This window comes from Ricinus communis, chromosome 10, assembly GCF_019578655.1.
Source record: "Ricinus communis isolate WT05 ecotype wild-type chromosome 10, ASM1957865v1, whole genome shotgun sequence".
NCBI lineage: Eukaryota > Viridiplantae > Streptophyta > Magnoliopsida > Malpighiales > Euphorbiaceae > Ricinus > Ricinus communis.
In genome coordinates, this window is record NC_063265.1 from 16,114,063 (window position 1) to 16,139,207 (window position 25,145).

A 25,145-nucleotide genomic window follows, 5' to 3' on the forward strand; every position below is an offset into this window, starting at 1 on the left:
ATGGAAAAGTACGAGTTCATTGAAAACCTTGGCCATGGTTCATATGGGTGTGTCTGTAAAGCGATCAATAAGGTATCTGGTGAAACTGTTGCAATCAAGATTCTTAAGAAGAGTTATTCTTCGTGGGATGAGTGTCTTAATTTGCGTGAGGTGAAGTCGTTAAGGAGAATGGCCAATCATCCGAATATTGTTCAACTCAAGGAACTAGCCCTAGAAAATAAGGTAGTCTTCTTAGTTTTTGAGTGCATGGAATGCAATCTACACCAAGTTATGGAAGCCCGTGGAAATCGGATTTTCTCTGAACGTGAAGTCAAGAATTGGTGTTTCCAAATCTTTCAAGGTCTTGCTGACATGCATAGGCAAGGATATTTTCATCGTGATTTGAAGCCAGAGAACCTGTTGGTAAGACGTAACACAGTCAAGATTGGTGATTTGGGTCTTGCTCGAGAGATCAATTCAGAACCATACACCGAGCGTGTCGGAACGCGTTGGTATCGGGCGCCGGAAGTACTGCTCCAATCGCGCATGTACAGTGCTAAGGTTGATATGTGGTCATTGGGTGTTATTATGGCCGAGTTATTCAGTTCTACTCCTCTTTTTCCTGGTACAAGTGAAGCTGATCAGATGTTTAAGATTTGCAAGGTAATTGGCAGTCCAACAAAGGAGTGCTGGTCTGATGGACTTGATCTTGCAAGGAATATCCGCTATCAATTTCCAGAATTTGGCGCTATGGACCTGTCTCAACTCATACCAACAGCAAGTAAAGATGCACTGAGTCTTATCAAATCACTCTGTTCTTGGGATCCATGCAAGAGGCCTACTGCTGAAGAAGCACTTCAACATCCATTCTTCCACAGTTGCTACTCTATTCCACCAACTATTCCTTATGAAGCACCTGGAATTATTGGAGGGACTCCGGTAAGTTCCATCCGCCAGAACAAAGAGCTCCTTAAAGCTTTAGCAAGCCATTATCTACAAGGCATAGAGATCGACTTGAATGCGGGGCCTGGGTTTATGCCGTTAGGTCATTCTATATGGTAATTATGATTTTAGATTCCATAACAGAGTCTTGTCTAGTGCCTTCATAAGGCAACAATTTATTTTTTTTGGTTTTTTGATGTGGTTCACTTAGTGGTTTTTTAATTTGCATATTGGTGATTAGGATATTCAATTAAACTGAGTATAATGGCCAATCTGTTGACTATGGGTTGATTTATTCTTATGCAAGTCTTTCTTCATTTCTTTTATCAATAAAAATAAACATATTTTTTTAAGAGATATTAATAAAAATATTGACTTACAGTTTTGTCGGATTGCAGGTTCATTGATCTATTTAAGACAAAAATTGACTGTAAAAATTGATAATGACAAATAAAATGAGACTCCGAAAAGCCATCTCCATTTTTAATTTATAAGAAAATTTATACAAACATGAATTTAAACCGTAATTGGTTAACATATTAGGCCAATCCTATTATCTTTGTCCCCTTTTTTTCTTTGCTCAAAATAGGATTGTCCAACACTGTCAACAGTAACTTTCTAGTGTGCTTTACATGGCTTTCCATATCAGATTGATAAAAAGTTCCTGACCTCCAAGATTTAGCATATAATTAACTGATGCAAGTTATCAAATTACAAGGAAAACAAATAGAGATCAAATATTTGAATCATCCATTATATGTATAGATAAGACCATCATCAAATTATATATCAAACATTTAGCAACACATTAATTATGTACATCTTCTTCTTTGTTAACTTTTCTGGATAACCGAATTGTTTAAAGAGAACAAGTTGATGAAACATCCTCCCTATTCTAAGCAAGACAAGAGAGAGCTATAGCACAACTCTAGCCTCAAGAAAACCAAAATAACTACAAGAACAATAATGAGAAGAACAAAACTGAAAGTGCAAAACTAAAGAACCAACATGAGCAGATTAATTCCATAGCAGAAGCAATGCAGAAACTGTGCAAGCAGGGCAGCAGTAAACAGAAGAAGCAGCAGATGAACTATTCGGTAGCAAGCAGACAGCAGAAAAACAGAGACCGCAGAGAAGAAAAGGGAGTATGGAACAATGAAGCAACATGATAACGAAAGGAAAAAAATATTGCTTTTTAACCAACACGAAAAACTTCAAGAAAAACAGTTTATTGTAACAAGGCAATATTTTTGCCTGGTAGTTTATGTCGTTTTGATATCCGAATAACACATATTTCTCACTTGCAAATCCATTTTATTAATGTCTGCAGTCAGAAGAAGGCAACTGAATAGCAACCTGCTGCATACATTAATTGGAACATGGTTTTCGGGATCACTTTTTTTTTTTTTTTTGATTAAAAAAGTTGAAATATCAAATGTCTAATTTTAAAAAAGTTCGGACGGAAAATACAATTATCGAAAAAAAAGAAAAAGAAAAAAAGAAAAGAGACAATAATCAAATTGTGAACTCTGAATGAAACAAGAATCACTCCACATTTAACAGAAATCAGGTAATGTACAATTTAAATTGAATTAATTTTTAAAAAAATCTCATTTGTTTTTAGGTGTCTTGCTTGTAAACTTTTTCTACAGGCGATTAATTCCAATTGATAATTAAAAATGATGGGAAAAATCATTATGCTATCATCAAATGCACATGAAAACTTTACAGAATAAAAATACTGCTAACCAATCAGTAAAATATTGGTTATCAAACTTTGTAATATGTGATTTTAATTCATAAAAATTGATGGGTCGCAATACTTTAATTTGAGTAATTTCGGAAAGATTTTTTTTTTATATAAAAAAGTCTGACATGGTACTCAAAAAAAAAAAATACTTTAAGAATAAGATTTTGATTTCTCAATTATTTTGTGATTTAATTGTAGCCATAATTAGACATTTTAGTGTTTTCTTTAAACATGAAATTTTATAATTTCCGTAATTAGAGTCTTATTTATAATTTCCGTAGAAATGGGGTTTTTGTTTTAATGCAACACAATAATAAAAAAGTTCAGAGATTCGATAAATAAAGTGAGAAAATTTAGAGGCCTTAATGCATATGATACTTATATAAATGGAGGCCTTAAATATTGAGAGGCCTTAGGCGGTTGTGTCATTGGCATACCCCACGGAGACATTTGACTCACCATGCAGCACAATTCTAATTTTTGAAACCCTTTTCTCCGCCTGAAGATTTGCTGCAAAGAAATGTGATGGGTTTAGGAGCTGTGTTTGCAGCATTCTACTCTACCCAAATCTGAAAGGTTAGATACGTACGCCAGTAGAATTGAATGTTAGAAATACTATCACCAATTAATTTTTATTTTATCCAAATTGATGGGCATATATCTGTAAAACCTGTCTTTACAGAAACAAAAGAATATGAAATTGCACTAAGAAAAGAGAAGTAACCCAACACACTATTCTGGCTATACGTTTCTTAAAAAGTGTCACTAAATCTTCATAAACAAATACCAGAGTTTCCTGAAGTTACTCAACTACCAATGCTTTGTGTAATTAAACCTCACTAAATAACTCAGCTTCGTATGTGGTAGGGGCTGAATTTATGATAAGTAAACCAACAGACATAGGGAAAACCAAAACCGAACATAATTATAAATACAACCTCTCAGTCTCTCTTCTCTCTTTTCTCTTCACTTCTCACTTCTCTTTTTTCTTTGATTGTCGACAGAGAGAATATTTCTATCGTTGGAGATTTTTCTTTGCTGCTTCCGTAGTCAAAACCCGATGATCTTTTATGTCCTCCTGTCTATGTTTTGTTATCTCAACTACTTAATCGGAGATTAGACAGATATATTTTTAGCAGTATCAAGAATTTACCTTAGATTTCACATATCTGCTTTATTGCTTCTACCAGGGTTTTAACGACTCTGAGAATGGAGAAGTACGAATTCATTGAAAAACTTGGTCATGGTTCATATGGGTGTGTTTGGAAAGCGATCCACAGGCTATCTGGTGAAACTGTTGCCATCAAGATTCTTAAGAAGAATTATTCTTCGGGGGATGAGTGTCTTAACTTGCGTGAGGTGAAGTCGTTAAGGAGAATGGCCAATCATCCGAATATTGTTCAACTCAAGGAACTAGCCCTAGAAAATAACGTAGCGTTCTTAGTTTTTGAGTGCATGGAATGCAATCTCCACCAAGTTATGAAAGCCCGTGGAAATCGGATTTCCTCTGAATCTGAAGTCAAGAATTGGTGTTTTCAAATCTTTCAGGGTCTTGCTTACATGCATAAGCAAGGATACTTTCACCGCGACTTAAAGCCAGAGAACTTATTGGTTAGACATAACACGGTCAAAATTGGTGATTTGGGTCTTGCTCGAGAGATCAATTCAAAACCACCTTACACTGACTATGTCGTGACTCGTTGGTATCGGGCACCGGAACTGCTACTCCGTTCGAGCTTGTATGGTTCTAAGGTTGATATGTGGTCATTGGGCGTTATTATGGCCGAGTTATTCACTTTTACTCCTCTTTTTCGTGGTAAAAGTGAAGCTGATCAGATGTACAATATATGCAGGATAATTGGCAGTCCGACAAAGATGTCTTGGCCTTATGGAATTGATCTTGCAAGGAATATCCGCTATCAATTTCCAGAATTTGGCGGTATGGACCTGTCTCAACTCATACCAACAGCAAGTAAAGATGCACTTAGTCTTATCAAATCACTCTGTTCTTGGGATCCATGCAAGAGGCCTACTGCTATAGAAGCACTTCAACATTCATTCTTTAATAGTTGCTACTCTATTCCATCAACTATTCCTTGTGAAGCACCTAGTGCCTTGAAATGCAGAAACTTTGCAAGCAGAGCAGCAGTAAGCAGACAGCAGAAAAGGGACTGCAAGCAAAAACTACAATTTGAGGCTGAGCAACAATGAAGCACCGCCATAAGTAAAGGAAGAGAATGCTGCTTTTAACCAACCTGTAAAATCTTAGTTAAAGAAAATGTCAAGAATATCAGTTTATGACAACGGGCAGTAGACACAGAAGCATCATCAAGAGAATTTGGTGGTTGCAATTAGCCTCACTAAATCATCACTTTGTTCTTGGAGGCCTACTGCTAAATCGGGGGATGGAGTCGAATGAATTGTATTCTCACCATGCTTCATCACTTGCTTTACATTCCGTAACAGAGTCTTGTGTAATGCCTTCATGGCAACAATTTTCTAGTTTTGTGATGTCATTCACCCATTCACTTGCATATTGATGATTAAGATATTCAGTTGAATTGGGTGTAATGAAGCAGTCTATTGACTGTAGATAGATTTATCTTTGTGGAAATTTTTACCCTCTTTGAATTTGGATAGGGCGATTCAATTTCATTAATCTTTTGAACTTCAATCAAGTATTCATTTAATTACTTTCACATCTAACAAACACTCTCAAACTGACAAATAACTCTTTTTCTTTTTCATTTTCCCTTTCTTAGACTGGGTGCAGTTATCTAAATTCTTGTACCCAAGAGGATATATATTACGTCTTAGATCAAAAAGTCAACTAGATTTACTGAGAAATCTGTCTACGGGGTCATGAAATAGACCAAAGAGAACAAAGCAACCAGCATATGTAAGAAAGCTCATGAACACTAACTACGATCTATGTAAATTACAGTAACAACAACATAATCAAATGTACATCTTGTTGCCTATTATCGTTTCCTAGCCAAAAGTTTATCTGTATCAGACAATATAATTTCTTGACACCGCACAATTCCTGCTGCTCCTCCAGAGCACAGCCATCTCTCACTACCTTTGTTTATATTCCATCTAACTCTATGCATTGCAATTATTTTTGGAGGGATAACCTCAATTTCATTTGCAACTTCTGCTTTTACAATTTCTTTCTGCCGTCTGTTATTTTGTCCTTCATCTATGCAAACCAATGCTAGGTCCTCTCCTGTCATTTTCTTGCTGATACTTTTTGATTTTGATTTAGTTCGACTTCTGAAAGCTGCAAGACTTTCATCTGATTCAGATTGCACACCTGGATCATTGACATCACAAAGGGCTGCCACAAGTTTGAAAAAACATTATGATCTCAGAAAAATAGATAAATTATGGCTGGGTAGCAACATAAATGTAGCAACGGAATTGCTTAACCATACCTAATAGTTGATTATCTGCAGCCAGTGCATTTGCCTTGTTAATATTAGCTCTTTTTGTCTGATTCGACTCTAATAAACTCCGCATAGATCTTGGATTGTCCCCAACAGTGTTAACTGGCTTTTTCAAAGTTAAAGGGGTATCTGGTAATGGAATGTTAACGGTAATGGCTGCCTCATCTTTACTCAGGGACCCAACCATAAAATGTGGAGTTCGATGCCTGGATGGGCTTTTCTCTACAGCTTTTGTTGTGAGCTGATTACAGATAGAACACGATAAGTTATTGCAATTCTCTGATGCAACTTGGATATCTTATGCACCACATTTCCAGACTATATTTATATATAAAAAAGAAAAGCTGGATGAAATATAAAAATTATTCTGCTCAACCTAATTAAGACAAGGATCCCTTTAAAAGATACCTCTTGGGGCCAAATCCTGTCTAGCCACAACGTAAAAAAGATGCTAAAAGATAGAAAGTTTTTGTAGAGGGACCTCAGAACTGTAATTTTCCTATACGAAACAACAAATTAAGAGAAAATTTACAATGAAGAAAAAGAATAGAGAATTCCAAGCATTTGGAAGTCTACTATTTCTACAATTTTTCCACAATACATCATAATACGGGTCCACCTCACAATTTGAATCAGAGGAATTGGTCCTTCTGTGGACTGATCAATGAAATCATGTCATATGTTTCAGGAGTATAACATATTATACTAGAAGAGTAATCAACTAACCTGGAAGCGGCAAACAGTACCATCAGCACTGCTATACGCAGCCAAGCCTATTAAAATTCAAAAATAATTTATCAGATTTTGACAAATAAAAGCACAAAAAGAAAAGTAAAAGCAATTTCGATCAACCAGCTGCCATTATTTTGAGAAGGAAACAATTTGTAAATCTATCCATCCACAACCATTTTCCACAGAAGACTTTTCTTGGCAGCATGCCAAAATGCGAGAAGGTACAAGATGCTGCATACAAATAATAGTTCACAATATTCTGGTTTGGCCCATTTAGTATATTAAAATAAAGAAAATAAATAGTGACCAAGCCAAAGATTTGACGGAAGCATTTATAGACACAAGCATACAATTCTGAAGCAAATCGAACCTAGGATGCAAAACCTATTTCTGTCGTTAAGCATGCATATGCAACAGACATTTTTCAGCGACGGATGATTAAACCAAAACGTGAAATAAAAAAGGAGCCCAATACTTTTCATACTAAAAGGTAAATGATAGCCAATGCCAGCTTAAATAGGACTGCTCATGCCATATGTTCAAAAGAAGGTATAACTATTCGTACTCTCAAATCAAACTCCCACCCCTCTCTCTTTAAATAAACAAATAAAAAATTCCATCACTTAATAGTATGACTATATGGATTAGAAGCAAATGGGATTTACCTGTTTTTCTTGACACTTGAACACTCCAGATAGCAAAGGATGAAAAATTAAAAATATTTTGGATTCCTTGTTGTTTAGGCCCAACAGATGGTTGTCCATTAACATGGGCGTCATATGCCGCCTTCACCAAGCTAAGGAGTCTCAATGTTCCATCATCAAAGGAGAGGATAATACATCTAAAAAGATGTGAAGTTTCGATTTTAAGAAAAAGTATTGTCAAACAAAACCTCCAATCAGTGTTCTATCCGGCAAAAGGATTGATTAAGTACCTTGGATCTGGAAGCCAATCTAGACTATAAATGAATTTTGGTGCTGGATGGAGGTCCCACAAAGGTCGAAACGGATCACTGAAAAAGCCAAAATTAATATCTTTAATATGGTAGGTAATAAATCTGTACCATTAAATTTTAATATGAATGCCCATAGCCTGGACTCTGTAAGCTTTGCACAGCTGTACCGAGTTAATATTGTTTTATATCATGAATACAAACTAAACAATACAGACAACAGAAAAAAGAAAATCAGAAACTCATATAGGAAACTCAATCCTGCTGGCCTTTTATGCTTCCTCAACACTTAATATTGAGCGTCCAGATGGAACCAAAAAAAATAGTCCTATACAATAGGATGCAAATACATGGTTTAAACTGTATGGCTATACTGCTCTATCCAAAGATACCAGAAAATGCATGAGGCTAATAAAGGCACATAAAGGGACCAACACTTATGTTCACAAATCAGATGGATATAGCATCCATGAAAATTTATCACTCATACTTTGTTCTAGTATTATAGATTATAGCAGTAACAACTCAGCCATGAAGGAATAAAAAATATACTTGTGAGATTTATGCACATCTATATAATTTGTTTTCACTTCTTTGGGAGCCTCAGCACTTTATAAGCAACACATATCATACAATGTCATGGAAATGTAGTTGAAAGTACCAAAAAGGTAAACATGTTTAGGAAATCAGAAACAGGTTACGTCTCTGCTTTGGATGTCATAAAAGGACCCTACTCGATGAAATTTCTTATTCAGTGAGCATGCACGGACCATATGTCTACTACAGCCCAAACACGATAGACAAGTTACATTAACACTCCTATAAAAGTTCACTCAAGTCCTATACAACCACATGCTGAAAAATCCATCCAAGTAAGGTGAGAAACAAGAACACTTATATATTTCTAAATTAAACGAAAGAAACTGGGAACCACACCATCAAAAAGCCCCTAATTAAGAATCTAAAGCAACAAACAGAATATCTTACCGTATGTCCCAAAACTTCAGGCCTCCATGTCCACCAGTAACTATAACATTGTCACTCTCTTGATCACTGCAAACTTTCAAAAATTACTTTAGCCAAAGCTGCATTGTTTGTGACCTTTCTATGTAGCATGACATATTTCTTAAGAAAGAAGCTATTGGATTGGAAAACTCAACTACATCGCATAAGTACTTTGTATGGGACAAAGTTAGATTTTACATTTCATTAGGATGCATTGTTGAAAATTATGATAAGGGGTAGTTACTCCCTCCTAAGTTTTGCCAAATTACCAGGGGCAGAACCAGAAATTAATTTAGGGGGGAATAAAAGAATTATTTTTAAGAATATATGGAGTAAAAAAAATATTAAAGAGGATATGAATGAAATAATAATATTAATGAATAAAATAAAATTCAGCAATATATGAAAATTCAAATTAAATAACTAAAAGAATATGACTGAAATTTAATTAAATAATGGGGGGGGTGCAAACTATAAATATAAAATTTCTGGAGTAGCTAATAAGTACTTTCTCGACAATAATCAAAAACTTTATAGGTAAATTTGTAGTTAAAAAGTTTTTGGGAGGGACCATGGCCCCCTCAAAGGACCACCTAGTTCCGCCCCTGCATATTGCACTAGTCAGTTCCTCATTTTTAAACATTATATTGATTCCCCTTCTAGTTTGTAATACTATACTAGTTAACCCCTTTACAGTTACTTAGGTATTAAGTAAAACGAGGAAAAAATACCCTCTAATTGACAAAAAAAAAATAAAGGGATCATTACTATTTGCTCCTAGTTTTCCATATTACATTATTATACTAAATATCCATGTACTTTGTAATAATATATCAATTCCCCCATTTGTACTTGACTTGACATTCTGTATCTTTTGGAGTTAACCTTCTATTACTTTCACCCCAGATGATATATAAATATTTTAACATTTATATCTTCAGTGTATAAGGTAAATTGTTCAAATTTTCACAAGTATAGTGAATATTTTTCAATAAGATACTTAATTAAATATATTATCTTCACTACATTTTATAATTTAATTGAATTACGTAAATATATAGAAATAACTAAAATAACGTAAGTAATAATTATATTAATATGTTTGAAAGTATAAATTTTTAATATAGTTGCTAAAGTCACATGTGTTTGAACATACAATTCTACTTCAAATAATCTATAAACCCAAACAGAATACCAAAATAAGCCAGTACTAAAAATAAGTGCAATTATAATTTTAAATATATAATAATTTTAGTAATTACTTTAGAAATTTAAACTTCCAAAAATATTAAAATAATAATTATTTATTTATAATGGTTTACTTTTTTGTATATTTAAGATTTTACTTATAAAATTTACTGGTTATAATATAATTAGTTAAGTATTATGAAAAATGTTTCACTATAGTTATTAAATTTGAAGAATTGACATTACAGTTTACAATATAAATATTAAATTTTAGAAAATTCTTTTACCACATCAGGCCGAATAATGAAAAATCTATTACAAGTTACATGGGAATTTAGTATATTGAAAAATAAGGACAAAATAGTCTAATATGGAAAACCTCATTGGGGAAATAGTAATAACCCCTTTATAATTTATTTTAGGGAATTGAAGAACATAATTTTCCTTTCATTTTAAATTAACTGAAAAATAATGGAGGGAATTAATTTATTATTATAGACTACACGATGAGTTCAGTATAATATTAGAAAATGAGGACTCAGTAGTGTAATATAGAAAACCTCATGAGGGAAATAATAATTACCCCTTATATTAAACGAGAAGTTAATAATATGCTTGATCTTTAAAACTTAAATAATTACTCATTAGAAATTCTTGTAACTGTAATGTGGATGCAGGTATTATCATAAAAGAAAGAATCAAGGAAAGTCAAAAGAGAAGGCTGCAGGATACAGTACCATGTTAATTAGTCATGAGGAAAATAATTGCGCAGGTTGATGAGACCGCTTAAGCTTCTTCTTTTTCTTTTTGTGCAAATAAGTAAAATTGTATAAAAAAAAAAAAAAGCAGAAGGATGGAATTTAAAGATGCTAATTTGTCAAAGATTGATACTTGACCAACAATCAATTCTCTCTCATATTATTCCATCCTTAATACCATTGAGGTCAAAGAAATCCAGAGATCAGTATGATATAATTTCTGGTTCTGATAATTCAGATGTTTCCTGTGTTATGTTTTCTCATCGCTTAGGAGTTAGGAGTCTAATGCAACATCCAATATAAGAAACACATAAGTTTAGTACTATTAGAAATTTATTCTCCTTATGAATTGCTGCCTATAAATTTTAAAATGACCTAAACTTTAGTCATAAAGATACAGGAGTGGCATTTGGAAAATAAAAGTAAACTCTTACAACCCCCCAACCCCACCCCACCTCCAGAATCCCCCTTTCTGGAGATATTTGATTTCAAGGAAAGGATAGTGAAACAAAAGATTATGTATCTCAACCCCAACGCTTACAAATTACCTTTTAGGCAGGACAGGTCACACAAACCTATGGCAGTTTTGCAAATTATCAAATCTAATCACCAACATCACTAATTTGCACTAGAATAAATAAATAAAATGTTATGGTTAGTATTTCAAATCACTGACCTTCCAGCTGGTGCCCATGCAACTGCTCTAATAGCAACTGTATCTGCACTGAAGCACAGCAAAGGCCTTGTATCTGAAGAGTAGAAATGTAAAGATGAAATAATCAGCATACTTTATGCCTAAAGTATGAGACTCTACATAAACCATATCTAGAGTGTATAAGCACAGATGATATTTAGAATACTCAGCTCGTTACCTCCAGATAAGCCACTCGCAGAGAACTTCCATAGAGCAACCTGGAATTCGATGAAATGGCCATGGTTAGAAAAGAACATCCTTTTCGGAAGCATTATGCTAGGGGTTAAGTATTCTCAATTTTAAAAACAAAGTGAGATGGTTTGGTAAAAGACAAGTCTCTGGTAGTCATGAAGTTACTTGAATCTTCTATTTAATAAGACTTTGAATTTTCCATTATCGACTATTTTGATCTTTATAGCTACTTTATATTGTTCCAGTGTTGTGATTTCTAGCTAAGGATTCATTCATTTTCTAGTTCTAAAGGTTGTATTTTAGAGTTTTGTTCTCATGCTTGGTATTCTCTCTGAGTCACAATCTCCTTCTTCATGCTTTTCCCAGTATATTGCAAAGAACATATGAGCTTTCATTCATATGAAGATGAAACTCTGAAAACCTGAAAATTCAGTATTTGTATATTCCATTGCACATTAAGGTAAATCCTTATCATCCTAAACTTCTACCATGTCAAATCCTCATCTCAAACCAAACTTGAAAATACTTTTGGGCTTAATGCTCATCATTAGGAGTATTTTGGCTTCTGATGCAATCCATACTAAGACACGGTGAAAAGCAAGATGGTATTGCTTAAAAATGGATATTGAACTGAGTCAACCAACAAGATCCAATGAACATATATTTGTACACAGAATGTGACAGTTTTTAGAATTGAATAGCTACTCGTAATGAGCACATTAAGCATATTACCCTTGTGTGTCTGTGTGTATATATGCCTATAGATCTATGTATCTTCTGAACTATGCAAAATTATAATAGCGACACTCTTCTAGTTACTGTGAAGCAGATGAAGATGATATATTAACGCTGACAAGGAAACTCAGATGATTAATAGATTACCGTGCCATCATGGCATCCAGCAAGTAAGTAATCATGAGGGTATGAAGTTGACCACTCCACTGTCAAAGGAATGCTGCACAGAGAATTGCATAAGAGGAATTATAACAAATCAAATAAAACATGGTCACATTATGGTCAGTAAAGCCATTGTTTTATAGCTCACAAAAAGACAACAATTTTTTGGTAGATGAATTTGATATTCCCATGTGATAAAAGATCATCATGGATCGTTCTATTCAATTGTGCAATTCCACTTAAATGCAGAACCCCCCAAAGCCCATATCTAACATACAGGGGAAAGGATGGAAAATTGCAGTGAAGTCCTTCCATTTTGTCTATCCTTTGTTTGTACTCCTCGAGGAGGTAAATTATCTTTCTGCACCATTTCTATTAGAGGAATTTTTCAGATCTACTACATGGAATCTTAAAGTTCTCCAATTTCCATTAAAAGATTCTAGTTGGAGTGGACACTATAACACAAACTATAGTATCTTAGCTTCCTAGTATAAATACTTCATGCTTCTACTATTGTTACAGGCTAACACGTGAGAAATTAAAGGTTTTGGTCTATTTTACTGGATCTAGGAAAATCTTTACCGCAATCCCAATTAAATTTCACATAAATATCAAGGATATAGAAGATAGACAAGTAAATTACCTAAAAATGCAAGTAATTTACCTCTGTATTTCCCCACGCTTAGCAATTGAACCTCTAAATACTGGCTTCAATTTGACATATCGAGGATCAGTACCTTCTCTATTAGAAGAAGAATAAATAACTTTTGTTACATGAGGAAGAGGAACATCCCATCTGCACATAAGAATGGGACTCATGAGATACTAACAAATAAAACTATTGCTTTTGACTCATAACATGGAAACCAACAACTAGAGATTGGCATACCAAAAAATAAAGGCTCACTGTTATGGGAAAATAAAAAATAATAATAATAACATTGGCTATTGACCACATGTAGTTGTATGAACTTTGCCATTTTGACCTCTTATTACATTTTCTATAGGTCACTTCTACAACCCCTGTGCATCACATATTTAGCAATCATTTATTTCATTCCCGATATTGCAACATTGACATACATCTCTAATACATTTTCCTAGTTTTATAAAACTTGCTAAATTGCATAAATTGAACGCATAGAAGTTGCAACTTGCAAATCAAGATATACGTAATTTTGCATTATGCCTATTCCTTAATAAAGATACCGAAATCAGCAGTCCACCCCCCACCCAAACAGGCAGGTACTATCACCTCATAAAAGTAGGGAAAAAAAAAAAAAAGAACTGTAACGAAGAAAACGTCAACAGTTAAAAGCATAATTTATATATACTACTTACACTTCAAGGAATCCATTTCCTAGCAAGACGGCAAGATAACCCATCCGATGCTGGCACTTGGAGTCGGATCCATAACACGGCTGCCATTTTACATCCCATACAACTTTTGCATCATGAGCTATGCATAAGACAACTCTTGGCAAAGCAACATCCTTTGGGATAGAACAAAAACCAGTGTTGATTTCTCCAGAAACATTATCTAAACCACAATTAAGCACAGCAGGATCCTGTACACTGTTCTCCAGTATTTGGTAGTCCTCAGTGAAGGACTGATCATCTTCATTTTGAGTCAATACTGGTGGACATGGAACACCAGCACCTTTACCATCTGCCCTTGCCTTACTTTTCCATCTTCCAATTTTCCCAGCAGCTTCAGCAGTTGAATTACATGCAGAGACTGCTTTTGGAGAATCCTTTCGTTTTTTCCCCTTGTGTTTCTGTATGGTCTGCTTTTGGGTATTATCAGAAACCCCTTCTACAGCAAGCAATTGCGATGAGTCTTCTAGGTATTGAACAGCAAGGGTTGCCTTACTTTCCAATCTTCTACATCGCCCAGTAGTTTGAGCAGTTGAACAACTTGCAGACAAAGCTTCGGTACAACTTTTTCGTTTCTTTCCCTTGTTTTTCCCAATGATCTGTCTTTGGGTATTCTCAGAAATCCCTTCTATAGCAAGCACTTGAGATGAATCTTCTGGGTATTCAACAGCAAGGGCTTGAACATATTGGTTGTTGCAAAATATATTATCAAGATCATCGCTTGCCTTCTTTCTAGGTCGTCCTCTTGTCTTCTTAAGTTTAGTTAAACTCTCGTTCGTGGCTTCAGCATTAAGAGCTTCTTCTATTTGCTTCTTTCTGGGTCTACCTCTTGGCCTCTTGAATTGAGTGCAGTTCTGCTTTGTGGCCTCATCATTCGAAGATTCATCTAGTTGCTTCTTTCTAGGTCGTCCTTTGGGCCGCTTTACCAGAGCTGATTCGCCATTGCAAGCATCCTCATTTTGAGTTCCCTGTTTTGACTTTTTTAGTGGTAGTGGTGTCTCTTCATCATTGCCACTGACATTTAGAATACACCATATCTGAACTATACCTCTGCCAGTAAGTGAAGCGCCTATCTTGTGATAGTAAGAGTCAGGAGGATGAGCAGCAACAGCAACAAACTAGAAAAGAAAAGAATACTTTAAGGCATGAACATAAGATAATAGCATTCAATACTAGGTAAACCATCACACCTCATCCTAATAAAATGTCTGGTACAGGACTATAACTAACCACACATGTCTATAAAAATCTACCTCGTAAACTAACATTTAGATGAGTTTATTTACATAACTTCAGGAACTTTACTCAATTCAAATTGTATATGCACTACTGAATCTCATTGTTCTTCTGATGTTAATAGGCATGAATTCATTTTCACTAAATATTAAACAAAATCTTAACAGATTGGTTATACATTCAAAAAATATCAACATGCACCAAGAATCAATCACCAATATGAATTATAACGTGATTACATCCTACATTTATACTATGAGAAAGAAACTCAGACAGCCAAATAATATTTTATTTAATAGCCTATTTGGTTTCACTCAAGGTTAGCTCAAGTTTCATACCAAGCTCGTATGTGATAGAGGATAAGTAAAATCACCAAGATTAGGAGTAGTACCTCAGCAAGTCAAAGAGGTTTGATCTCAGCAAGTCAAAGAGGTCAGAGCTCAGCAAGCCAAAAAAGGTTGAAACTCGGTTTATGCTATAAGTGGGACAACTAGGATTATAAGAATCAACCTAGATTATTGATGGAGACCATATTTATAAGGCCCAAGCCCATTATAGCTAATGGCAACCTTGGAATTTTACTAAACCCATCATACAAAACCCTACTAAATAAAAATTTAGACTCTTCTACATGCTCTAACTTTTGATTAAAGATATTATTTTCTCTATGATAGCCTAAATTAAGCATCAGAATCGGATTGCTGGAATATGGCATCCTCTCGATCGCCTCTCGTTTTCCTTTTGCAGGTGCCCTCATTGAATATCAAGTTAGCATTCTCCTTAAGCCTTTTTAAGAATTCTATGAGCTTTCAATATGCATCCCAGTCGATTTGGGGATTAGAACTAACACAATTCTTCCTAGTTAATGTTTAACTCAAAAACAAACATCAACCCTAAGCTTATCAAAATTCAAGATTTTGATATATGGTCCTAGCCAATTATGGTTAACATTCTATAAAATTATAAAATTTGCTAGAATTAGGTAGAACTTCCTCTAAAAATTGGGCATTTACCCCTCTAAATATCAACAAAATGCAGTTCTTTTAGGATTCCAAAACTAACAATAACGTTGAAAGTAAGTTTCCCAACTCGGACTCCTAATAAGATTTTCAGTCTATCACTTAGAAATAAAAAAAGGTTACTATTTATATACTTTTATTAAACTTGTACTCACCTTAAACATCCATCCATTGAACATCGTACAAACTAAATATGTTTAATTTACTTTGAGATATTCCTATTTCATTCATAAAAATGTTTGCACTGTTAATGTTCTTAAGAACTATAACCATCAAAATTGACATTCTAATATCTATCAAAATCCTATTCGACAACCAAATTATACCATTCCACCAAAATAAGCAAAATTCTCAAGTCTATACCTTCTCAGACGAATAAAAAGCTAATAATTCCATAAAATGTCTTCTAGAATTCCAATTGTATATAAGAAAACAATTCATGTTAATTCCAGCCTATAATATAAACATACCAAGCCTAAATCAATTAAATACCTAGTTTCATCAAGGATACATAGGGATAAGCTCAAAATTACCAACAAATAGAGAGAACCTATCCATAAATAGCCGTTAATCAAACCATAAACACCTTCTTATGCAAATGTCCTATAATTTTCTAGAGGTGGAACCCTTTAGAAGCTAAGCTTATATAAAGAACTGAATGCATTACAAATGAGTTTATTCACCTCCTCATTCATCTGATAAATCAACATCTGTTATATTAATTTCAATTAATATGAATGACTATTGATAAACTTTAAAGACTAATACAATTCCCAACACTTGGAAAAGCATGTAAATTATTGCAAACTAATTTAACACCTAACAACAACAAATGCAAATTTGCATTTAGGAAGAATTTAGAACCAGAATTAGCTTGCCCGTGAATTAATTAAGCAATAAAAAAGCAATGAAAAACTTGAATGAAACCGCACATGGTTACAAAAATTATTGTTCATTGTTCAAGCATCTATAGATTAATATGGATATCAGGGTTTCATTTTTTGCATACAGCTAATGGTGGATGCTGCCGAGGGTAGCAACGCAAGAGAAGCTTCGTTGACCCCAATACAGAAGCCCCAATTGGATATCGGTGCTAGCTCAGCTAAATGGAACACCAAATTCCGGTTCTCCAAAGTCAAGATCTGTCTCCTTATTCCTTTAAATTTCATGTTCTATAGAGACAAGGGGCAGTTGGCGAGTCAAAGAAGGTTGGGGAAGGCAATTCATAGCACACCAGCACCAAGGATGAACCACAAAACGAGATGGAAGTATGGCTGATTCAAAAACTCAAGTTTCCTCACTCTGAACTCATTTCTTTTCTTTTTCATTTTTTTCTCTCTCAAAAATGAATGGAATGGATCATCTTCCATTTTCACCCCTCCTCTCTCTTTTGTACCTTTTCTTTTCACAATATATTACTAGAATGCTCACATCCCTTGGATTTTATTTAACTTATATCTGGACTTGGCTTGTGAAGGATAACCAATTCATCTTTCCATAGAATAGTGCTACCCTGAAGTAAGATGTTCAAAGACTAAATAAATAAAAACTCTCGTAACATCTCTCCTGAAATGTTTGTATTATCATGACTAACTCTATTACCTATAGTTGTGGCATATGTTACACAAACTCCCTAATATCTTCTATTCCCAGTCATGCATAAGCAGTAATTTTAAGTGATATTTAAGGAACTACACAGCTGCAAATTGTGGTGGCACTGGCAACCACAAAAGTAAAGCATTCCAAAGTACTCTTCGGTATGTCATAAATCTCAATACAAGAGATAAAGCCAATTAGCTTCCCATAAGCTACCCAGCAATCACAGCTCACCATATTCGCTGAAAAAGGAGGGAAAAAGTGGTGCATCAAGTAAAGGGAGCGGAGAGAGGAAATACCTCGCATTTGATATGGTCAGCAGGCCTTTCATGAGTCCTAGGACACCAATCCAATGCCCAAACAGACCCTCCAACATGCATAATAAAGTCATTACTGCAATAAAAAGGAAAAAGGAGAAGCTTGAACTAGATCACACGAAAGGTTGACTATACAGTAGTTGTGAACTTATCAAAAAGCTGCAGGATTGAAATGAGATATATTTACGTACAATCAATCCTGGAAAGTCTTTACAAATAAGAAAAGCATCAAATAAATGGGAAAAACAATGCAGAAAACACTTTTCATTTGTCAAAATGCAATTCAGTTTTCAAATTTGGCCTGATTAGAGAGAGAACCATTTAAAGAAAAGGTCAGAAAGTTGATACCTAGATTCTGACGATGCACTACCCCCATATAGTTTCTCTTTCTGCAACAAAACCAAACCAAAAGCAAATGATATCTACATTGCATAATAGAGGAAGTAAAATCAAACAAAAGATAACTCTTTCCTTCAAGTACATACCCTTGGAACAGCTACTGATGAAAACTGAGGTAAATTTACTTCACCAAGAAAACCTTTCTCTTGACAACTTTCCAATTCACAAGAGAACCTAATTGTTTTAGGTTCACAATAATAATACTTCCATTCTCTGATTACAATTCAAAATTCATAAGAATATAAACACGGATAGAGAAAAACAACAAGAAAGAGTGAAACTGAAGTAAGTAGTGACCTTAAGAAAGTTATTGAGGAAGATAATTGTTGAATTTCAGGAGAATCAGTCACCGTCTCTCCACATAGCTTAGAAATTTTGTCGATTGCATTGAGGTAATTATCAATTGAATTATCAAACAGCGAAACCCTAATTTCTGTATCATTATTGCGTTCTAATGATTCTTCTGCTTCTTTCACCATTTTTTGTGATTTTTGAACTTTTCTTCTTTCTTTTCAGTTCAAGACCCCGGGTTCGAACGCCAGACCTGTTGGTTACAGTTTTAAAAACAAAAACACTCCCTTTAATTGACTAGAGTTGTCTTGTCTGGAGCCATTTTGACCCGCAGTACCAATGCAACGATGGCGTATTAGTTTGAACGGGAAGCTGCTCACAGACCAAAGCAAAAGAGTAAAAAATTTTGCTTTTAGTCCCTGGACGAGCTTATTCCCCTGATTCTCAATTTGGTTACGGTAAAGGGCGTGTTTGAAATTGATATTATTTGTTCAAAAAGTATATCTGGAACTCTTTTATTTACTATATTAATTATTTAGTCTTTTTGTAAATTATTTTTCTCAAATCTTTTGAAAAATTATTAATTCATTTTCTTTTTTAAAAATTAATTTTAAAATTAAAAAGTAATATAAAATAAAAATTGAAGGTTGAAAAATACACAGCTAAAATAGTTCTGACCATCTTTTTGGTGATGGATTCATCCAGCATCAACATGATTGGCATGCAAAATTTCTTTTAAAATAAAATAAATATAAATTTGTATAAGATTATAAAAAACATATGATAATTATAAAAATATATAGTCTACATTGAGCTTTTAAAAATTTGTTATCTCTCTAAATAATTATAAAATTATGTTAATTGGCTATTTTTGAATTTCTGATTGGTTTTTATTGAGTTTTTCTATTGCTTTTGCTAGGTTTATATTTGATTTCTACTAAATTTATCTAGATTATGTTTAATATTGATATGTTTTTTAGTAAAACAATAAAAGATGAATAAGCATACAGTTGAAAACTTAAAATATTATCATTATATAACATGAAATAAAGCAAGATGACACAAACTTAACTAAATATAAAGTAAAATATCTAATTATAATATTTTAATAATTAATTTATTTAATAACAAAGCTGAACGTAAGCAAATCTAAGAAAAAAGCAAACCAACTTTTTCAAAACAAATTAAATTAAGTTTAAGAAAGTCTCTTTATAATATCCTTAGATAAATTAAAATGTATTTTTTTGGTAAAATACATTTCTTAAATGCATATATTTCTTATTAATAAAATATTTTAACTTGCCTTATATAAGCTAGCAAGTTTTTCTTTTTTACTTTAATTAATTATTTTAATTTGAAGAAAATACAATATTTAGAAAAACTAATAAAAATTGAAAGAAAAAAGTTAAATTATGTACTGGGCGGCCGATTTAAATTAGACAATAATTTTAATATGTTATCAAATATCTCATATAATAGTGAAAATTAAAAATGATGAAACTAATAATTAAAAACATTAAATTTATTTATAATTCAGGTGTACCAAAGAACCATTCTTAAAATAGAATAATTTGTAATTACTAAATAAACACGTGGGAGCACTTTGCCTATCAAGGGGCCGACAAAAGTGTGCTGTAGCCATCATGCATCTGCACAAAAGGAAAGCATGTGAATTTGAAGATGTGTGCAAAAGAAAATAAATTCTTTATAAAAATGATTAAAATGTAATTTTGTATAAACCCATTACTGCAAGAAATTTGCAGCTCCAAGAAACTGCCTCCTTCTCCTCCTCTAACTACCCAACTCTCCTTATCCCCCCCAGTTTTATGAAGTCTAATCATTTCCATCCTCTTTTCCACAAGAACCACTTTGGAAACATGTGGTGAAGATTGAGACCTACCTTTTGATTTAGTTATATTGCTAAGAAAAAGATTTCTACAACATTCTTCATATGAGACTTGTTTGTATTTATGCGCAGCACGTGTCAGTATAAGAGATTTTTAGATAGAGTTTGTCTGTCATGTTATATGTAGAAAATTCAATTAAATGTTAGTATGTTATATTTATATTTACTCTACTTTTTATATTGGTTGAATTATTTGTTATTATTATTATTATTCATCTATTATTTAAAAACTAATTAATACAAATGTAATAGTTAATAAATAATATTATATATTATTATACAATTGAATTTATTAAAAATGACATAGTGAGACAATGGAATTATCTAGTGATATATATATATATATATATATGTTACTTATTAAATAGTAGATACAAATTAATAAATGTAGTTATGCCACTTAAAAGAAGTTAGAGAAATTTGTAGAGTCAGTTATCAGGGCATTTACTAATTATACTGATCATCTATCACTTTAAGGCTAATTGATTGTAAGGCTATATTTGAATGAAATCCTTCATTTAAGAAAAATACATGAAGGAGAAAGTAAAATGTAGAAAGTTGAAAGAGATATTTTGATGCTCTGGAATACATTGATAAATTATTGTGAAATTCATTTAGAAATTCTATCTATTTTGTTAAAATTTAATTTAGCTATAACTAAGTCTACACAAATTTGAATACATATAACTTTTACTCAATCCAAAACACATAAATTTTGCAGTTATAAATGAATTTCATAAATTTTATAAATCTTAACTAAATATAATACAATACTATGTTTGATTAGAATCTATTAAAAAATTTATTTCATTTGAGAAATAAAAATGGAAGAGAAAGTAAAATATAAATAATAAAATTCATTAAAAAATTCATTTCATTTGAGAAATAGAGATGAAAGAGAAAATAAAATAGAAATGATAAAATCGAAAGAGATATTTTAATATTATGAAATGCTAATATAAAATTTATTTAAAAACTCCATATATTCTTTTATAATTTAATTTAGCTATAAACAATTCCATATAAATTTTATTATATATAATTCTAAATTAATTTTTTCTTCATTCGGACTATATAAACTTTAGAGTTATAAATAAATTCTACAAATTTTATGGATTTCAACCAAAGAAAATATAAGTTTTTTTTATTAAACATGTATGATTAAGTTTAAATCAATTAGGTAGCTCATTCTTATTGGATATATTAAAAATAATGCGGTAAATATACCTAAAAATATTTTTAAAAATTAATAAGTATCATCATTTATGTCTGATGATACAGTTGACAGATTGCACCCAAAATCCTTTAGAAACTTTAGATTATAGGATTTCATCTTCTTAATCCTAACTCCGTCCAGATCAACTAAAACAACAATTATTTGTATTTGTTTTGTTAATTGGGCTTCAGTTAAGATTTCAAGTAAGATTCTGCAGAGTTGAAGACAACTTCGAAATGAATGAGCCAAATTTAGCTTAACAAATTTGTTTATTAATCTGTGAGAGATTCATCTGTCTCGCAGTTCCAATAATTTCATAAATTAGTTCTTTGTGTTTAGCTTAGGGCAATGATGATGTCCGAATTAGGACACTGAGATTAACATAAAAGCAAGAAAACACAAAACTCTTGTACCATAAAACCTCAAAAGGATAATTCAATAATCAGTGCAAGAACGATAGAAGTACAAAAACATGCGGTTCATATGTATCATATCAGAACTTCGGGAAGAAAACAAAGGAAGTACATCCATGCCCACTTTACAGATTCCAAGAAGGAATATATCTAGACATGACAATCTGCATAGTCAAAAACACACTGAAACTGGAAAAGGAAATACAAGAATTTAACACATATATGAGCCTGTCCGATCATTGATTTTTGACAAGTAGAGATATATTTGCCTCGTTTTTTTTTTTCCTGACATCGACCAGGCATTATGCTATTGGTTTAGGCCATTAATTCACATCATACACCTTCCCTTATCAGCTCTGACAGGTGCATATCACTGTTCTTACAAGATCTTGTAATATCATTATACTTATAATTATTATACATGGATCGATCTCTGAGGATCAAGAAAGAAAAACTCCGGTAATTGATCATGGGTTTACCTTGCTCGATCGAACCACAACTGGTAGCCCACCGCTAAAAGTAGCAGTCAAACCAGGAGAGAATCTTGGTGTTCGATAAGATGTCTCTAATTCAATATGGAATTTTCTAAGCAATGAAATAGCAACACTTTTAAGCTCTAACAAAGCCATTTCTTTCCCCAAACATACCCTTAATCCTGCTTGGAAAACAGGATACTTGAAAGGGTTTTCATTGAAGAAAGTACCATTTCTCAACCACCTTTCTGGCTTGAATTCTAAGCAATCTTGACCCCATAAATCTTCCATCCGTCCCATTGCGTATGGATGATAAGTAACCCTAGTTCCTCTATTCACGAAAGTCCCATCTGGTAACGTATCATCTTCTTGACAAAACTTTGAATCAAATTGGATAGGAGGATAGAGCCTCATGCTTTCATAAACTGTTGCTTGCAAGTAGTGAAGATCTTTCATCTGTTCATAGCTTGTGAGTTCTTGATTCGGACCAAGAACTCTATCTGCTTCTAATAGAATTGCTGAACTTACTTCTGGGTGGTTCGCAAGTAGCCAGAATAAGCTAGTTAAGGCAGAGGCCACCGTGTCGCGGCCAGCCAAGAGGAAACTTATAACAATATCTCTTAAGTAAGTCTCATCATTAACAGTTTGCATAAAACGAGATAGAAGATCTTTGTGTGACAGGAATCCCATGATTCGCTTTTGCCTGATAACTTCTTGAGCTAAAATATTGATCACCGTCATAGCTTCTTTCATTTTCTTTTCTGAGCCTAAGTTCAGCTTCCTTTTAATCTTCCAAACAAGTGGAGAAACAACCATGGCTCTTTCAGCAGATAATTTTGATGCTAAGTCAAAAGCAACAGCAAATTCTGAAATCGGAAGAGTGGGCTCTAAGCATCTTGGGTCAAGTCCAAAAGAAAATCTGCATATACTATCGAAAGAAAATCTTCGAAACACGTCTTGCAAATCCAAGACTCCACCTTCGTTCCCTGAAACTGAAGATAAAAGTGGAACAAGGCGATGCTCAATCTCATAAAGAACAATCTCAAATGCGTACATTCTTATAGAGAATCTATCGAGTTCGAGACTGGCCATCTTTTTCTGAAACCTCCATGAATCACCATCAACATTGAATATCCCTCGACCAAGAAAATTACCCAAGATTGTAGAGAAAGGCTTCCCTTTTGGGTAGTTATCAAATCTTGTTTTAAGCATATACTCAACGTTTTCCGGGTTGGCTGTTATAGTATTTCCAAGAACATGAATATGGATTGTTTTTGTCGGAGAACTCTTCAAAAGATGAGCATACCAATCACAAAGATTATTGAATTGTTTGGTCCAACTCAAGGTGAGATAAGCTTCACATATCTCACAATTGCACCGAAGCTTTAATCTTAGTGAGTAGAATAAGAGAGAAAAAAGACAAGAACCGATGATAGCTAGTAAAACAAAGAAAAGAACAGCATGAAGAGACTGCAAAAACCAGGAAGCTTCAAGCTCCATTAATGGAAAAAGATTTGGTACCAAAAAGAAAAGAAAAGAAAAAGTAAATAAGAATGACAATAGACACAGACAAAGAAGAGAGAAGTGGGATAGACAAGAGCGCAATTGAAGGGTTTTTATGTATAGAATTAAGATTTTATAGTTAGAAATGAGTCGCTTTAAGTGCTATAATTCTGTGTTTATTAAAAACAATAAATAAAAAGAAAGACTAACAGTGGGACCATCATCACCAAAAGAAATTCTCTCAGAAAACTGAAACTGGGAAAGGAAAGGAAGCAGATCATCTGCTTCAACCCATCTCTCCCTACCTAAAAAGCACGTGTTCTTTATTTCTCTAATTAATTTTTATAAATAATAGGAAAAATCCTTCATTTTCATTGTTAGCTATAAGGGTATGGCGTGTGTTTCTTGGATTTTGGTGCTGCGGTGTGTGTTTCTTCGAATTTATGACCAGAAAAAGACACCAAGTTATTGTAAGCATATACAGAGGCCATTTATGAGGTTGGTCATTTCGCAGCTGCAATTACCAGCTGTATATTATGTTCATATTCATCAATCCATCGCCCAATTAACTTCAGATTTTCCTTTCCATGTGGATTTCATCCTCTGCTCAATTTTGAATTTTAAGGTCTCGTAGTCATTTGATTTAATTTTTTAAAAAATATTCTTATATATTCAATTTCAATAAATGTTTACAAAACTTAAATGAATTTTAAGTAAAAAGTTTCTTTTTTTCTTTTTAGTGAAAAAGTCTCAAATTTTATGTAAATTTAATTCAAATTTTATAAATCTTTATTAAATAAATATATAAAAGCATTAAAGAAGCATTGGATTATTATAAGCTATAGCACCTTAGAATCTAAT

General features: G+C 33.1%; 4 protein-coding genes across 6 annotated transcripts; 2 read left to right on the forward strand and 2 right to left on the reverse strand.

The window, feature by feature from the left end:
* LOC8267152 (cyclin-dependent kinase F-4) lies at positions 1-1,041 on the forward strand. The gene has a single exon (XM_002528691.1). The coding sequence runs from the start codon at positions 1-3 to the stop codon at positions 1,039-1,041; it is 1,041 nt and encodes a 346-aa protein (XP_002528737.1).
* A 2,108-nt stretch (positions 1,042-3,149) lies between these two features.
* Positions 3,150-5,172, forward strand: LOC125368624 (cyclin-dependent kinase F-4-like). Its single transcript, XM_048369683.1, has 2 exons — positions 3,150-3,247; positions 3,862-5,172. Exon 2 carries the CDS (start codon positions 3,881-3,883, stop codon positions 4,880-4,882), a length of 1,002 nt encoding a protein of 333 aa, XP_048225640.1. The 5' UTR covers positions 3,150-3,247; positions 3,862-3,880; the 3' UTR covers positions 4,883-5,172.
* A 397-nt stretch (positions 5,173-5,569) lies between these two features.
* On the reverse strand, positions 5,570-19,190 carry LOC8273734. Of its 3 annotated transcripts, none has more exons than XM_015727986.3 (15): positions 18,780-19,178; positions 18,569-18,695; positions 18,432-18,472; positions 18,066-18,159; positions 13,880-15,033; positions 13,203-13,280; positions 12,524-12,596; positions 11,628-11,667; positions 11,432-11,504; positions 8,792-8,857; positions 7,787-7,864; positions 7,518-7,693; positions 6,847-6,893; positions 6,109-6,361; positions 5,570-6,011 (listed from the first exon to the last, which is right to left on the reverse strand). In XM_015727986.3, the coding sequence occupies exons 1-15, from the start codon at positions 18,959-18,961 to the stop codon at positions 5,653-5,655; spliced, it is 2,841 nt and encodes a 946-aa protein (XP_015583472.2). In that variant the 5' UTR covers positions 18,962-19,178; the 3' UTR covers positions 5,570-5,652. The 3 variants fall into 3 exon arrangements, with proteins under 3 accessions (XP_015583472.2, XP_015583471.2, XP_015583473.2); XM_015727985.3 differs by having other exon boundaries at positions 13,203-13,334; positions 18,780-19,177; XM_015727987.3 differs by lacking the exon at positions 5,570-6,011 and adding an exon at positions 6,529-6,619 and having other exon boundaries at positions 6,220-6,361; positions 13,203-13,334; positions 18,780-19,190.
* A 3,168-nt stretch (positions 19,191-22,358) lies between these two features.
* Positions 22,359-24,594, reverse strand: LOC8273735 (cytochrome P450 94C1). The gene has a single exon (XM_002533498.3). It carries the CDS (start codon positions 24,279-24,281, stop codon positions 22,776-22,778), a length of 1,506 nt encoding a protein of 501 aa, XP_002533544.1. The 5' UTR covers positions 24,282-24,594; the 3' UTR covers positions 22,359-22,775.
* Positions 24,595-25,145: the final 551 nt, after the last annotated feature.

What these genes read in the sequence shown, in the direction of transcription:
- LOC8267152 (XM_002528691.1), top strand. Translation starts at nt 1, where the DNA reads ATGGAAAAGTACGAGTTCATTGAAAACCTTGGCCATGGTTCATATGGG.
- LOC8273734 (XM_015727985.3), bottom strand. Translation starts at nt 18,961, where the DNA reads ATGGTGAAAGAAGCAGAAGAATCATTAGAACGCAATAATGATACAGAA. An exon ending in CATCAGTAGCTGTTCCAAGG is followed by an intron (nt 18,473 to 18,568) that starts GTATGTACTTGA and finishes GTTTTGTTGCAG; the next exon opens with AAAGAGAAACTATATGGGGG. An exon ending in CTGAAGTTTTGGGACATACG is followed by an intron (nt 7,865 to 8,791) that starts GTAAGATATTCT and finishes TGGCTTTTTCAG; the next exon opens with TGATCCGTTTCGACCTTTGT.
- LOC8273735 (XM_002533498.3), bottom strand. Translation starts at nt 24,281, where the DNA reads ATGGAGCTTGAAGCTTCCTGGTTTTTGCAGTCTCTTCATGCTGTTCTT.
- LOC125368624 (XM_048369683.1), top strand. Translation starts at nt 3,881, where the DNA reads ATGGAGAAGTACGAATTCATTGAAAAACTTGGTCATGGTTCATATGGG.